This window comes from Typopeltis vanoorti, chromosome 5 (assembly GCF_054136105.1).
Source record: "Typopeltis vanoorti isolate ZY-2024b chromosome 5, IOZ_Tvanoo_1.0, whole genome shotgun sequence".
Taxonomy (NCBI): Eukaryota; Metazoa; Arthropoda; class Arachnida; order Uropygi; family Thelyphonidae; genus Typopeltis; species Typopeltis vanoorti.
The window spans coordinates 14,994,582-15,006,863 of record NC_143553.1 but is presented as its reverse complement, the minus strand read 5'-3'; the positions used below and the strand labels follow the sequence as shown (position 1 = coordinate 15,006,863).

General features: G+C 37.4%; 1 protein-coding gene across 4 annotated transcripts in view; it reads left to right on the top strand.

The window, feature by feature from the left end:
* LOC150106232 (voltage-dependent calcium channel subunit alpha-2/delta-3-like) overlaps positions 1-12,282 on the top strand; it is a 2,133,114-nt gene that overhangs the window by 575,863 nt on the left and 1,544,969 nt on the right. For all 4 annotated transcript variants that reach the window (XM_090393048.1, XM_090393049.1, XM_090393047.1 and 1 more), the window contains one exon: positions 1,046-1,120. In XM_090393048.1, coding sequence (XP_090249174.1) covers positions 1,046-1,120 — 75 coding nt within the window. The remainder of the gene's footprint in view (positions 1-1,045; positions 1,121-12,282) is intronic.

The following is a 12,282-nucleotide window of genomic DNA, read 5'->3' as shown; positions in this document are numbered from 1 at the left end:
AGGAAGATATATTGAGAATTTATAGACACTAGCAAACAGGATGATATATTTGAGACTTACAAACTACAAAAAGACTTATACAAGGGTACCAAGAGATGGAAATTTTCATTTTATGGAGGGTGTGGAAAAGATGAGAGGACATCCTTAGAAATTAAGAATGAATGCTGTCAAAAAGGGGGGGGGGGCAAGTAAATTTTTCTCTCACAGAGTGGTGCATGACTGGAATGGATTGCTATTGGATATCGTGTGTGCAAGTAGTGTGAATGAATTCAACAGGTATGATAGCTGGTAATTTATGGCCTTCCTCAATTAGTCCTTGACTCCTTGGGGGTCTAATAATAATATACCTTAATCACATGTAGCTTTAGGTGATTATCTCTCAGTAACTGTATAAATTCCATTTTCTTCTTCCTTTATGTCTATTCTTACATCTGGTGCATGTCCCCCTTTGTTGATGTTTCCTAGAACAATTATTCACTTCAAGCCTATTTTGCAAATTTGTCAGTTCATAGTTTTGTTTTACACCTCCATATGTACATCATATGTACTATGTTTTCTTTTTCATGCTGTCTTCTATTTTGTCTTCTATTTCATGCTGGAGAATGTCACAGAGAAAAATTACTCATGCTCGCCTTCATTTTGAATCTTTGTCTTTGTTGTTGCAATTCTACAGTCAGTTATTGCATACCTTTGCTAATAATTCTTCCACTATAATCAGCATACTTAATAATATCAGTATAGCCCTGACACTATTCTATCGCTGTAACTATATCAAACTGTATTGAATAAGTCTTGCTAATGCTGATAATTTCAGGACTAGTCAAACCAGCCAATGCCATACACTCTTCTCTCCCTGATATTTCTGATGTTTGTAGCATTAATATATATATATGAATTACAATATTCTCTTGGACCAGATAACCTTTGTATCTTTGTATATTATTTAATAATAAAGACATCTTTATTATTACTTAGATTGTTTTCTCAATCTGAAACTGTATTCTTGCATATATTTAAATTTTGTTGTAAATGTTTTTCTTAATAGTTTTCTGAAGTGATAGAGCCTGTTGTACCATGTTTTGAAAACACCTTAGTTCAAGCAAGTGAAGATAATATAAGAGTAAGTATGATTGAAGTATTGCTTGCATCACAACAATTCATGGCAGCGTTTTGCGCTATGTTTCCCAGGAATGAATGTTTTATTTTATTTTTTTTTCTGGAGTTATTTTATGTTACAGTGTTTAAGTTTTTAAATCTAAATATAGAAATATTTCTGTAATGTTTTATGATTATGATGATTATTACATAATACTCCCAAGGAGTCTAAGACTCATCACAGGAGGGTACTCCAGTCTCCACAGCCCACTAAATACACTGCTATCTACACACACCTTCACTAACTAAACACTATGTCATCTACCACCAGTAACGATATTATCTGGAAAATTGCACATATACTAGGATTCATTTACTGTGCAATGGATGAAAGATCTGAGTTTCAGGAGAAAAAACCCTGCTACCTCTGTATGATTCTGGCTAATTCACCTTTGATTGAAAAAGCCCATATAAAGACTGAGGTTCATGTGGCATGTATGCAGAAAATGTAGGAAATGGAAAGAACTTCGTGAGTCGGAGATTAGTATAATAGACCTCGACAGCGTTGCATCAGAGGTGGGAGAATAATGGGGTGAGGATAATGAGCAGAATGTAAATGAAAAAATAAAAGTGAGGTGAGGTGTGGTAATTTTGAATCATTGTGAAGTTTTCAAAGATGATTTTAGTTGGGAGGATGAATGATGAGCAAGAGTGAGTAGATTGCACTGAAATAGGAGGTGGAATGTCTTGGGGAATGAGTTGAGAAGCATGAAAGAAGAGATTAAGCGATTGGAAATGATGAATACAAAGCGAATCAGAGTAGCAGTGTGAGAGTTATGGGAATGATAGAAAAGGAGAAGAACGTTTTTCTCACTCCAGGTAAGGACAACAGGTAAGTAGGGGAACAAAGAAAGAAAGTGTTAAAAGGAGAGAGTGAAGGATGAAGGTGAGCAAGGAAGGAACAGAGTGGCAGGAGGTGTGATGTGTGGAGACTTGATGATCCATGGTGTGCAAGATAGAATGCCTGAGGAGTGTTTGAATGGCGGGACGATAGAAGGTGTGGCTATGACAAATAAACAGGTTGAAAGGGTAGATGAGATAATTGTGATGGCAGGCACAAATGACTTAAGAAGCAATGTGAATTGAGTGGCAAGGGATCTGAGATTCATGCTTGATGTTGTACAGACAAAGACTCAGACAGGTGAGATAGTGTGTTGCCCAGGTTTGATAATGCAGTGCTGAGGAGAAGAGCATTAATAACAAATAGCATGATAGCCAGCATGTGTCAGAAGACAGGCTTGAAGTACATGGATGCTTGGAGGGCATTTGAAGACAGAAAGGAACTGTATGCGAGAGACAGCTTGCATTTGAATGAAGAAAGACATAGGCATCTGGAGAGAATGCTGTTTTGAATGAGTCAGTGTTCAATACAGAGAAACTAAAATTATCAGGATGGATGGTAGCAAGGACAGCCTCTTGTGGGAATAAGTGCTCGGGAAAAGGAGGAATACATCTTTTTAATGCTGAATCCAGTGGAGTTTGGAGAGGATAATTATATTTTTGTCTCTATACTAATGCCAGGAGTATCTGGAATAAAGGAGATGAATTGGTGGTGCTGATAGCATCAGCCTTTCCAAAGATTATTGGGATCTCTGAGATGTGGTTGACAGAAGATGATATGCTGACAGGAATAGAAGTAGCAGGGTACAGCATTTTTTGAAAAGATAAAAAGAGAAAATGGGGAAGGGAAAGGGAAGATATCACTTATCATAAGTGATGACTTATGTCCTCTCAGACTAGAGGATTTGGAGGTCAGTGGCACTAATGGTTTTGAAAGCATATAGCGTGAGGTACAGGTGGGCAGGACAGGATATTTAGTGGGGTGTTGCTACAAGCCAGGGACTACAGAGGATGAGGAGTAGAAGATGTTTAGGCAGGTGCAAGAAGAATGATTGTCATTGGAGATTTTAACTATGGCAGTATAAATTGGGAAGAGGAAACTGCATGTAATCAGGAAATGGAATTCTAGAATTTTTTTTAGGACAAATGCCATGTTGTTCAAAATATCTTAGACAACATATACTACAAAGAACATGGGATTCAAGAGTTTTGGAGTGGGTCATAGCATCAGAAAAGCTGATTATTATTATTATTCAGGCCTCCATGGAGTCAAAAGACTCATCGTGGGAGGTCCTTCCTAAGAAACACAAAGTCTATCAAGACTCATCGAGGGGAGGCCCCCCCCCTAAGAAACACAGTCTATCATACCACTCCTTAAACTCATTGACCATTCTCACTCTCACCACTCCATCAGGCAATGCATTCCATGGTTCAACCACCCTCCATGCAAAGAAACTACTCCTCACTCTCTTGCTTACAGTTTCCTTTCATAACTTCCAGGGATGGCCTCTTGTCATCACTCCTTCCCACTGTTCAACCAAGCGAAAGAACTCCCCAGTGTCAACCCTGTAACCACCTCTCAAAAGTCATCAGTGGCAATAATGGTTTTGAAAGCATATAGCATGAGGTACAGGTTGGCAGGACAGGATATTTAGTGGGGTGTTGCTACAAGCCAGGGAGTATAGAGGATGAGGAGCTCATTTATAGTCGAGCTCGTCGAGGAGCTCGATTATAACTTGGATGGCATCTTGGTCCCCAGTTAGAGAGAGTGACCATGTGGTTTTGACTTGGAATATGAATAGACATGTAGGAGTATCAAAGAGAAAGGAATGTATGTGGAATTATAATTCAGGTGATTATAATAGTCTTAGATATCAACTTGGGGGAAGTTCCATAGAGGAAGGAATTATAAGGGAGAGATATCTTTAGTGTTTGGGAAATTGTGAAGGAATATTTATTAGCAGTAATAGCAAGCTGTATACCACAAGTGAAGAAGAGAACACAATTTGGTGTAAAGTGGATGAAAAACAACATCAAACAGGAACTACAGTTAAAAAAGAGGTTATGGAAGAGGTATAAGGAGAGGAGTGGAGAGCAGATGCATGAAGAATATTAGACTCAGGCCAGAGAGTGACTAGTATGATAAAGAAGGCTAAACTGGAATATGAGAAGAGATTGGATCTGAGATCCAAGAAAATCCCATGGAATTTTTTAGCTATGTAGGAGGAGAAATGATTGTGGAAGAATGACATGAAGAAAACAATGAAGAAAAATGATAAAAATGGGAATAGAGTGACTGATGCAAAAGATATAGTGGAGTTGTTCACTGAACATTTTATTGTGGTATTTTATCCTGGAAAAGTAGGTTTTAATACTAGAGGGATAGGGAAGTTTGAGGTTTAGAAGTGCAAGAGGAGAGTGTGTGTTTCAAATACTGAATATCCTGGATGTCAATAAAGCAGTAAGACTGGATGGAATTCTGCCACGGGTTTTAAGGGAATGTGCTAGAACTGACAGCTCCATTGACCTGGATTTTCAATGAAAGTCTGGCCAAGGGTAAGATAGTGCCATTTTATAAGGGTGGTAGCAGATTGGAAGTGTCAAATTATAGACCAGTTTGTGTTTCATCAGTCGTTGTTAAGATCTTGGAGAAATTAGTGAGGGATCATATACAGCATTGGCCAAATGAGGGTAATGTTATCTGTGAAATTCAATATGGATTTGTTAAGGGAGTGCTTGCTTTAGTAATATGATTGTCTTTTATAATAAAGTGACAAGAGCAGTAGATGAGGGAAAGGCATGTTCTGCATTTTTTTGGATTTTACAAAGGCATTTGACATGATGCTACATGATTAGCTGATATTTAAGTTGCAGCACATGGGTTTAGATGTCAGGTTAGTGAACTGGATTAAGAATTGGCTATCTGATAGGTGTCAGACAGTGGGTGGGAGGGGAGGCAATATAAAGGAAGCAGAAGGTTAAAAGTTGGATCACACACAGAGCTCAGTACTGGGACTTGTATTGTTTAACATATATCACTTTTATATCAATGACATTGTCAGTGGATTGCATGGGGATATTCAGTTATTTGCAGATGATGTGAAGTTGGGAAGGGTTATCAATAATAGTGCCGATGTGGTAGTCCTGCAAGGGTATTTGAATGAAGTGAACAGATTGGCTAATAAATAAGGATTCAGTTTAATGCAGCAATTCTTCCAACATACTCTGTTGGAAGAATTATACTAGAGAAAGTATGAAGGAAAGGGATCTGTGGGGTGATAATAGATAGAAATCTGAAATTTTGGGAACATATTGCAAAAGTCATGAAGATAACCCAGAGGACTACTGTAATACTGAGGATGCTGGCCTGCAGAGATAAAAGATTTGTTATTCCTTTGTATAAAGCCCTGATCAAACCACACTTGCACTACTGTAACTGAAACTTTGTCCTCAGGATTTGAATGGGATAAATTAATTGATAAAAGGGTGATGAGGCAGATAACAAAGATGGTATCAGGACTGTATAATGTAAATTATAAAGACATGCTGGGGGAATGTGGACTGTACAGTTTGGTTGATAAGTTCCTGTTTTATTATTGCCATTCTTAAATTTGTATATATTCTACTTAAATATAAAGAGCCAATAGGCTTCATTTCGGCGATATAAACATTATTTAAATGAAACTCTCTGATTCCAATCTTTGAGTTTCTTATTCGGTTTTAAAACAATGTGGGATTTAATATCCCCTTAATTTAAATATTGTATATATTCATCTAAAAACCATTATTTTCTTGTTTGTAATAGAATACCACTCGATAGTATTTTATATAATTCATTTTGTAGCAATAGTTGTATTTTGCAATAGTCAATGTGCTGTATGGGCTAGGGCTAGTACTGATACAATTCAGTACTGGCTAGTATACTCAACGCTGGAGCTGCATTCAGTGCAGACAACACCAAACCACTACCTAGTGAGGGTAACACTTGATTTAGGTGCAGTTTGGGCTGTTAACATTGCAGCCTCACCACTACAAATTCTTACTAGCCTCTACTGGTTGAGAGGTAGTTATAGAGTTGACACTGGGGAGTTCTTTTGCTTGGTAGTACAGGGGGAAAGGGACGAGGACAAAGAGAAGTTATGAAAAGAAGATGTGAGCAAGAGGGTGAGGAGTAGTTTCTTTGCATGTTGAGTGGTTGAACCATGGAATACATTGCCTGATAGGAGTGGTGAGAGCACGAATGGTCAATGAGTTCTAGAAGTGGTATGATAGACTTTGTTTTCTAGGATGAGCCTCCCATGATGAGTCTTTTGACTTCATGGAGTCCTGAATCATCATAATAATAAAAATATTCCTCTTCTTGAAATGAGAATTGAACTTGGGTCTTTTTTCCGTTGAAAGTTCCAACATACTGTTGTTCTTCAAATTCAATTTAAGGTGTCAAGAAATTATATTCTTGTTCAATCATTTATCCAAGTGTAAAAATGCAAACAAAGTATGCATGTGAATTATCTTCATGACTAGATTAATTGTATAAAGGAGCTAATTTCACAAAATGCAAAGGACATATTCTTTTGGGTGTATATAAAACTATGCAGTATGGGAAAGGCCACTATCAAGACAATTTCATCCATTAGTACTGCTATGGTTTGAGACGGAGTTTACTTTTCTCTCTCTCCAAAAACTCCGAGTGATCTAAAAGTTCACTATAAAATGCAATTACTGAGCCAAGAGCATCATCCCTAAATTCAAATCATCAAAATCTCATCAATGGCTTTACTCAGTGACAGACAAAATCCTTCCAGCAACAGAACTGCTCTTATTACCTGGAATCAAGTCTAAAAATTATCATTATTAAAATGTCATCTGTGGGAGCTATACCTGAAGAAGATAACAAGTTAAATAATTTTCAAGTCATCAATTTTATGTGTATAAGTGTGAACGTGTTACACTTTATTATTAAATTACTGTGGATTTGAGCTGGTTGTTTAAAGTTTTTTTTTCACTTGGCTATAAATTAAATTAAAGTTGCCAAGGAATTATATTTTTGTTAATCCCTAATCAATGTGTAAGCAAATAAAATCTGAAGTCATGAAGTATCTTCATGACTAGACTACTTGTATATAGAGCTAATGACTTCACATTAATTCCCTTAATATCCCATAATGCAAAGCACACTTCCTTTTGGGTATAAAGCTATGCATTATGGGAATGGCCACTACCCATAGTGGTTACTAACTTTATTGAGGTCTCATCAGTGGGTGTCAGATCTAGAGGGGATACTAAGGTTGAAACAATAATGCAGAATTATATATTGTCCATGAGACCTTGATAAGGTGATTATGAAGAGCTCAGGAGACAGCTTGCAGGTGTAGCATGGAATGAGGAGTTAGCTGGAAAAGAGATCAATGCAGCTTGGGGGATTTTCAAAAAATATTTAGTGGATGCAATGCCTAAATGTATACCACGGGTGAGAAGGTTAAATAAGTTAGGTGTGAGATGGATGAATAAAGAGATTAAGCATGCAATACAGAGAAAAAGGGCATTGTGGAGGCAACATAAGAGAAGTGGAAGTAACCAATTTCATGAGTTCTACAAAGACCAGGCAAGGAGAGTGACTTGGTTGGTGAGAGTAGCTAAAGAGAGGTATGAACAGCAGTTAGCTAATGAAGCTAAAAAGAATCCTAGGGAGTTCTTTCGATATGTAGCCAGCAAAAGAAAGAATGATTATGGAAGGATGACATTGATTGGAGGAAATGGTATAAAGACAGCTGTTGCAGAATGTGTGGTGGAGATACTTAATGAGCAGTTCATAAAGATCTTTCAATCTTGTGAATGTGACTTCATGGAGAGATTAAGAGCAGTTGATGATGGGGAGGAGAGACTGACTGTAAGTGAGCAAGAGGTGTTTGGGGAGTTGAGTAAACTAGATGTAAAGAAGGCTGTGGGACTTGATAATATATCACCGCGTATTCTGAAGGAATGTGCCAGAGAGTTGACACCTGCCTTGACATATTTTTTTAATACGAGTCTTGCACTTGGTCAAGTCCCTAAAGAGTGGAAGGAGGGCAAGATTGTGCCACTTCATAAAGGAGGTGATCGAACTCAAGCATCAAACTATAGGCCTATCTGTGTGTCGGGTGTTGTGGTTAAGTTGTTGGAGAAGCTTGTGAGAACTAGAATCCAGAGTTGAGTTGACAACAATGGTATAATCTTTGATGGACAGCATGGATTTGCTAAAGGGAGGTCGTGTTTTAGTAATCTACTTACTTATTACAATAAAGTGACTGCTTCCTTGGACAGAGGAGAAGGATACACAGTAATATACTTGGATTTCGCAAAAGCTTTTGATAGAGTGCCTCATGATAAGTTGACAGTCAAACTAGAGCAGATGGGGTTGGATATTAGATTAGTGCATTGGATTGGAGACTGGCTATCTGATAGGTATCAACAAGTTGTGTATGGGGGTGCAATATCCAGGAAAAGGAAAGTCACTAGTGGAGTGCCTCAGGGATCTGTTTTAGGGCCATTACTATTTAACTTGTATATTAATGATATTGGCGAAGATTTGGATGGAGATATTCAGTTGTTTGCAGATGATACAAAGTTGGGACGAACCATAAAGAGTAGTGAAGATGTTGTGGCCTTGCAAGAAGACTTGAATAAATTGATTGATTGGGCAAGCAAATATGGATGTGAGTTCAATGTTGCAAAATGTAAGGTTTTAAAATTTGGAAAACAAAGATGGGATGCAGAATTTATGCTTGGTAAGAATATATTGTTGGAAGTAGAGGAAATAAGAGATCTGGGAGTGATAGTGGATAAGGATCTAAAATTTAGGGGTCACATCGCCAAAATTGTGAAGACAACACAAAGACTTCTGGGAATGATGAGGAGGACTCTGACGTGTAGAAGTAGGGAGATTCTTGTTCCATTGTATAAGGCTTTGATTAGGCCACACATGGACTATTGTGCCCAGATTTGGTCACCTGGTTTTCAGAAGGATGAAGAGATGTTGGAAAGGGTCCAAAGGCGACTGACTAAGGTAGTTTCTGACCTCTGGAATGTCGAGTATGAGGAAAGATTGAAAAGATGTAATTTGCAGAGACTAGTGGAGAGAAGGAAGAGGGGAGATATGATAGAGACCTACAAGTTGGTAAGGGGTTGCTATAGGATCAATGGTGGAGAAGTTCTACAGCGAATAGTGGGAGATCAGGGGAGAACCAGAGGTCATCCCTGGAAACTGTATAAAGAGGGTGTGAGTAGGGGAGTGAGAGGCAGGTTTTTTTCGTGCAGAGTTGTGAATGATTGGAATGCCTTGCCTGAGAGTGTGGTGTCTGCAAGGAGTTTGAATGTGTTTAAGACCCGGTATGATGAGATGTGTGTGAGATAAAAGGACCTCCTAGATGAGTCTTTGACTCCATGAGGTCTTGTTTAATAATAATAATAATAATAAAGATCAAAACTGGTCTAGGTAGCCCTTCCCATAATGCATAGCTTTATACCCACCTAAAAGGATGTGTGCTTTGTATTATGGTATACTAAAGCAATTAATGTGAAGTAGTAGCTTCTGTTTACAAGTAGAAGTCTTGAGGAAACTTCAGCCACAAACTTTGTTTGATTACACTAGGATAAAGAATAAACAAGAATATAAGTTGTTGGAAGTTTTTTCGCTTGGTTGTGCTATAAATTAAAGATACCAAGAAATTATATACTTGGTTTAATCCATTATCCAAGTGTAAGCAAACAAAGTTTGCACCTGAAGTATTTTCAGGACTAGGGCAACTAGTGGTAAAGGTGGTATGACTTCACATCACTTGCCTTTGGTCAATTGGTAGAGCCTCTGCTACTAATGGCTCATACAAAAAGTTAAGCAAGTTTGTGCATGGTTAGTAGTTGGAAGGAGATCAATCGTTCGATGCTCTTGGCACACTCTCCCTCAATGAGTCTTTGGACTCCCTGGAGGTGTCGCATAATAATAATAATGCAAAGCACATCTGCTTGCAGACATATATAATGCTATGTATTAAGGAAAGGGTCACTACCCAGATTGGTTTCGATCTTTATTGAGGTCTCTTCAGTGGGAGCCAGACCCAGAGGTTGATACTAAGGTTGAAGTGAAGTCTTACCACTTTTACCACAAGTTGCCCTAGTCCTGAAAATACTTCAGGCACAAACTTTGTTTGCTTACACTTGGATAATGGATTAAACCAAGTATATAATTTCTTGGTATCTTTAATTTAAAGAATGTAAGTTCTTGGCAACTTTAATTGAATTTATAACTGAGAAAACTTTGCAACTGTGCTTCCAGCTATGTTATACAAGTGCTAAAGTTTTATATGGTTTCCCTACTCTCTTCCTGCTATATATTCATGTAGACCAGGAAGAAGATAGTGGGCTTCTCTCTCTCTCTCTCTCTCTGACTTCATATCCTTCTCTCATTGGCTTCATATCGTATCCATGGCTTTGCTGATGACAATAGATGCCATTCCTCTTTATCATTTAAAAACCTTCTAGTGTACATTCATTAAAAGTGTCAAGATCTTCCCTAATGGATCCACCTTAAAATCTGTACTTCTTGCTCTATCCTACAGTGGGGAAAGAATAAACTTGCTGACTTTGTTGCTATCAAAGCACAGTCTTCTTTTTTCTCTTACAAGAATGATCTCACTTCATTTCCCTTATTCTTGATAGTACCAAGCTTTCCAAATAGGAACATGGGTGTATTATATGTTAAAGATACCAAGAAATTTTATACCTGGTTTTTAATCCTTTTCCCAAGTAAGCAAAACAAAGTTTTGCACATGAAATATATTCACATCTCAGCTACTTGTATATGTAGAAAGTTTTATACCTTGTGTGTAATATATTTCATGCACAAAACTTTGTTTTGCTTACTTGGGAAAAGGATTAAAAACCAAGTATAAAATTTCTTGGTATCTTTAATATATGATACACCTAAGAAAAAAAATTTCTATGTCTTTCTCTCATCCAGAGATTTTTATTAATAAGGTCAAGCACCTTTTGTTTACTTGTATATGAAATATATATGATTTCTGCATTACTTCAACCTTGATATCTCTCCTGGGTCTGGCTCCCACTGATTAGACCTTGATAAATGTCGAAACTGGTCTAGGTAGTGACCCTTCCCATTATGCATTGCATTATACATGTCCGAAAGAGGGTGTGCTTTGCATTATCGGATGCATATCAAGGCAAGTGATATGTAGTTATTAGCCTCTATATATAAGTAGCTGAGATGTGAATATATTCATGCACACAACTTTGTTTTGCTTACTTGGGATAAGAATTAAAAACCAAGTATAAAATTTCTTGGTATCTTTAACAAATAGGAGCACAAATTTCTGTTCATCCGTTGACTTACACTTCAAGCCCCTCCTGCAACCAAATGCACCTCAGCTGTAGCTTCTTAAGCCTCAGCAAAACTTGGTGTACTTTTTCACTTAAGGCATGATTTATTGCTTTTATAACTACTAACAACACTGTGAATCCTAAACCCATCATACACTGGAATCCCGATGACACATTTGGGATGGTGTGCTTAAAACTTAAGTTTTAAGAACACCATTATGGGAATTAGAAATTCTTGATGCCACTCAGAAAAGTGCAGTTTAAGTAATTCATGACTCTTCACTCACAGATTCAATCCAGTCACTCTTTAATAGACATTCTGTTTCTGTCTTTTTATTTTTTCTATACTATTTCCATGAAAATTTTTTTGCAAAGCTGGTCACCATTAGTCCTTCACTTTGTTTTTCCAAAACTGTAAGAACATGAGCAGCTTTAGATGGAAGTGAAATTTCATTACCCATTGTGACCAGCACCCTACTTATTGGAGGCCTTAGGTTGCTTGAAAAAAAAGTTCCATGTTTGCTCTGTGGATCAGAGTTTATAGAACAGATAAAAATGAATAAGAAATACAAAAATTTATAAACATTAACAACACTACCGGCCAAGACGTCTATAGACAACAAGGTTATCATGGATGTGAAGTGAATGTTAAAATTGTAACACCATTGATATTACTTTGAAATATATGATGGATACGAAGCGTATGCAGATGCGTATTTGATCCATAATGGCTGGTAAGGTGGTTAATAAAAAAAAAAAAAATCCTGAACCTCAGCACTAATTTAAAAAAAAAAAAAAGCTGCTGATCAACATCCATTTACTGTCCATCTTCAAATTCATCAAACCAACTTCTCTTCCTCCACTTTCATTCTGTTTGCCTCTGTTCTTTGGTGCAACCTCTCTCACTCTGCCTTC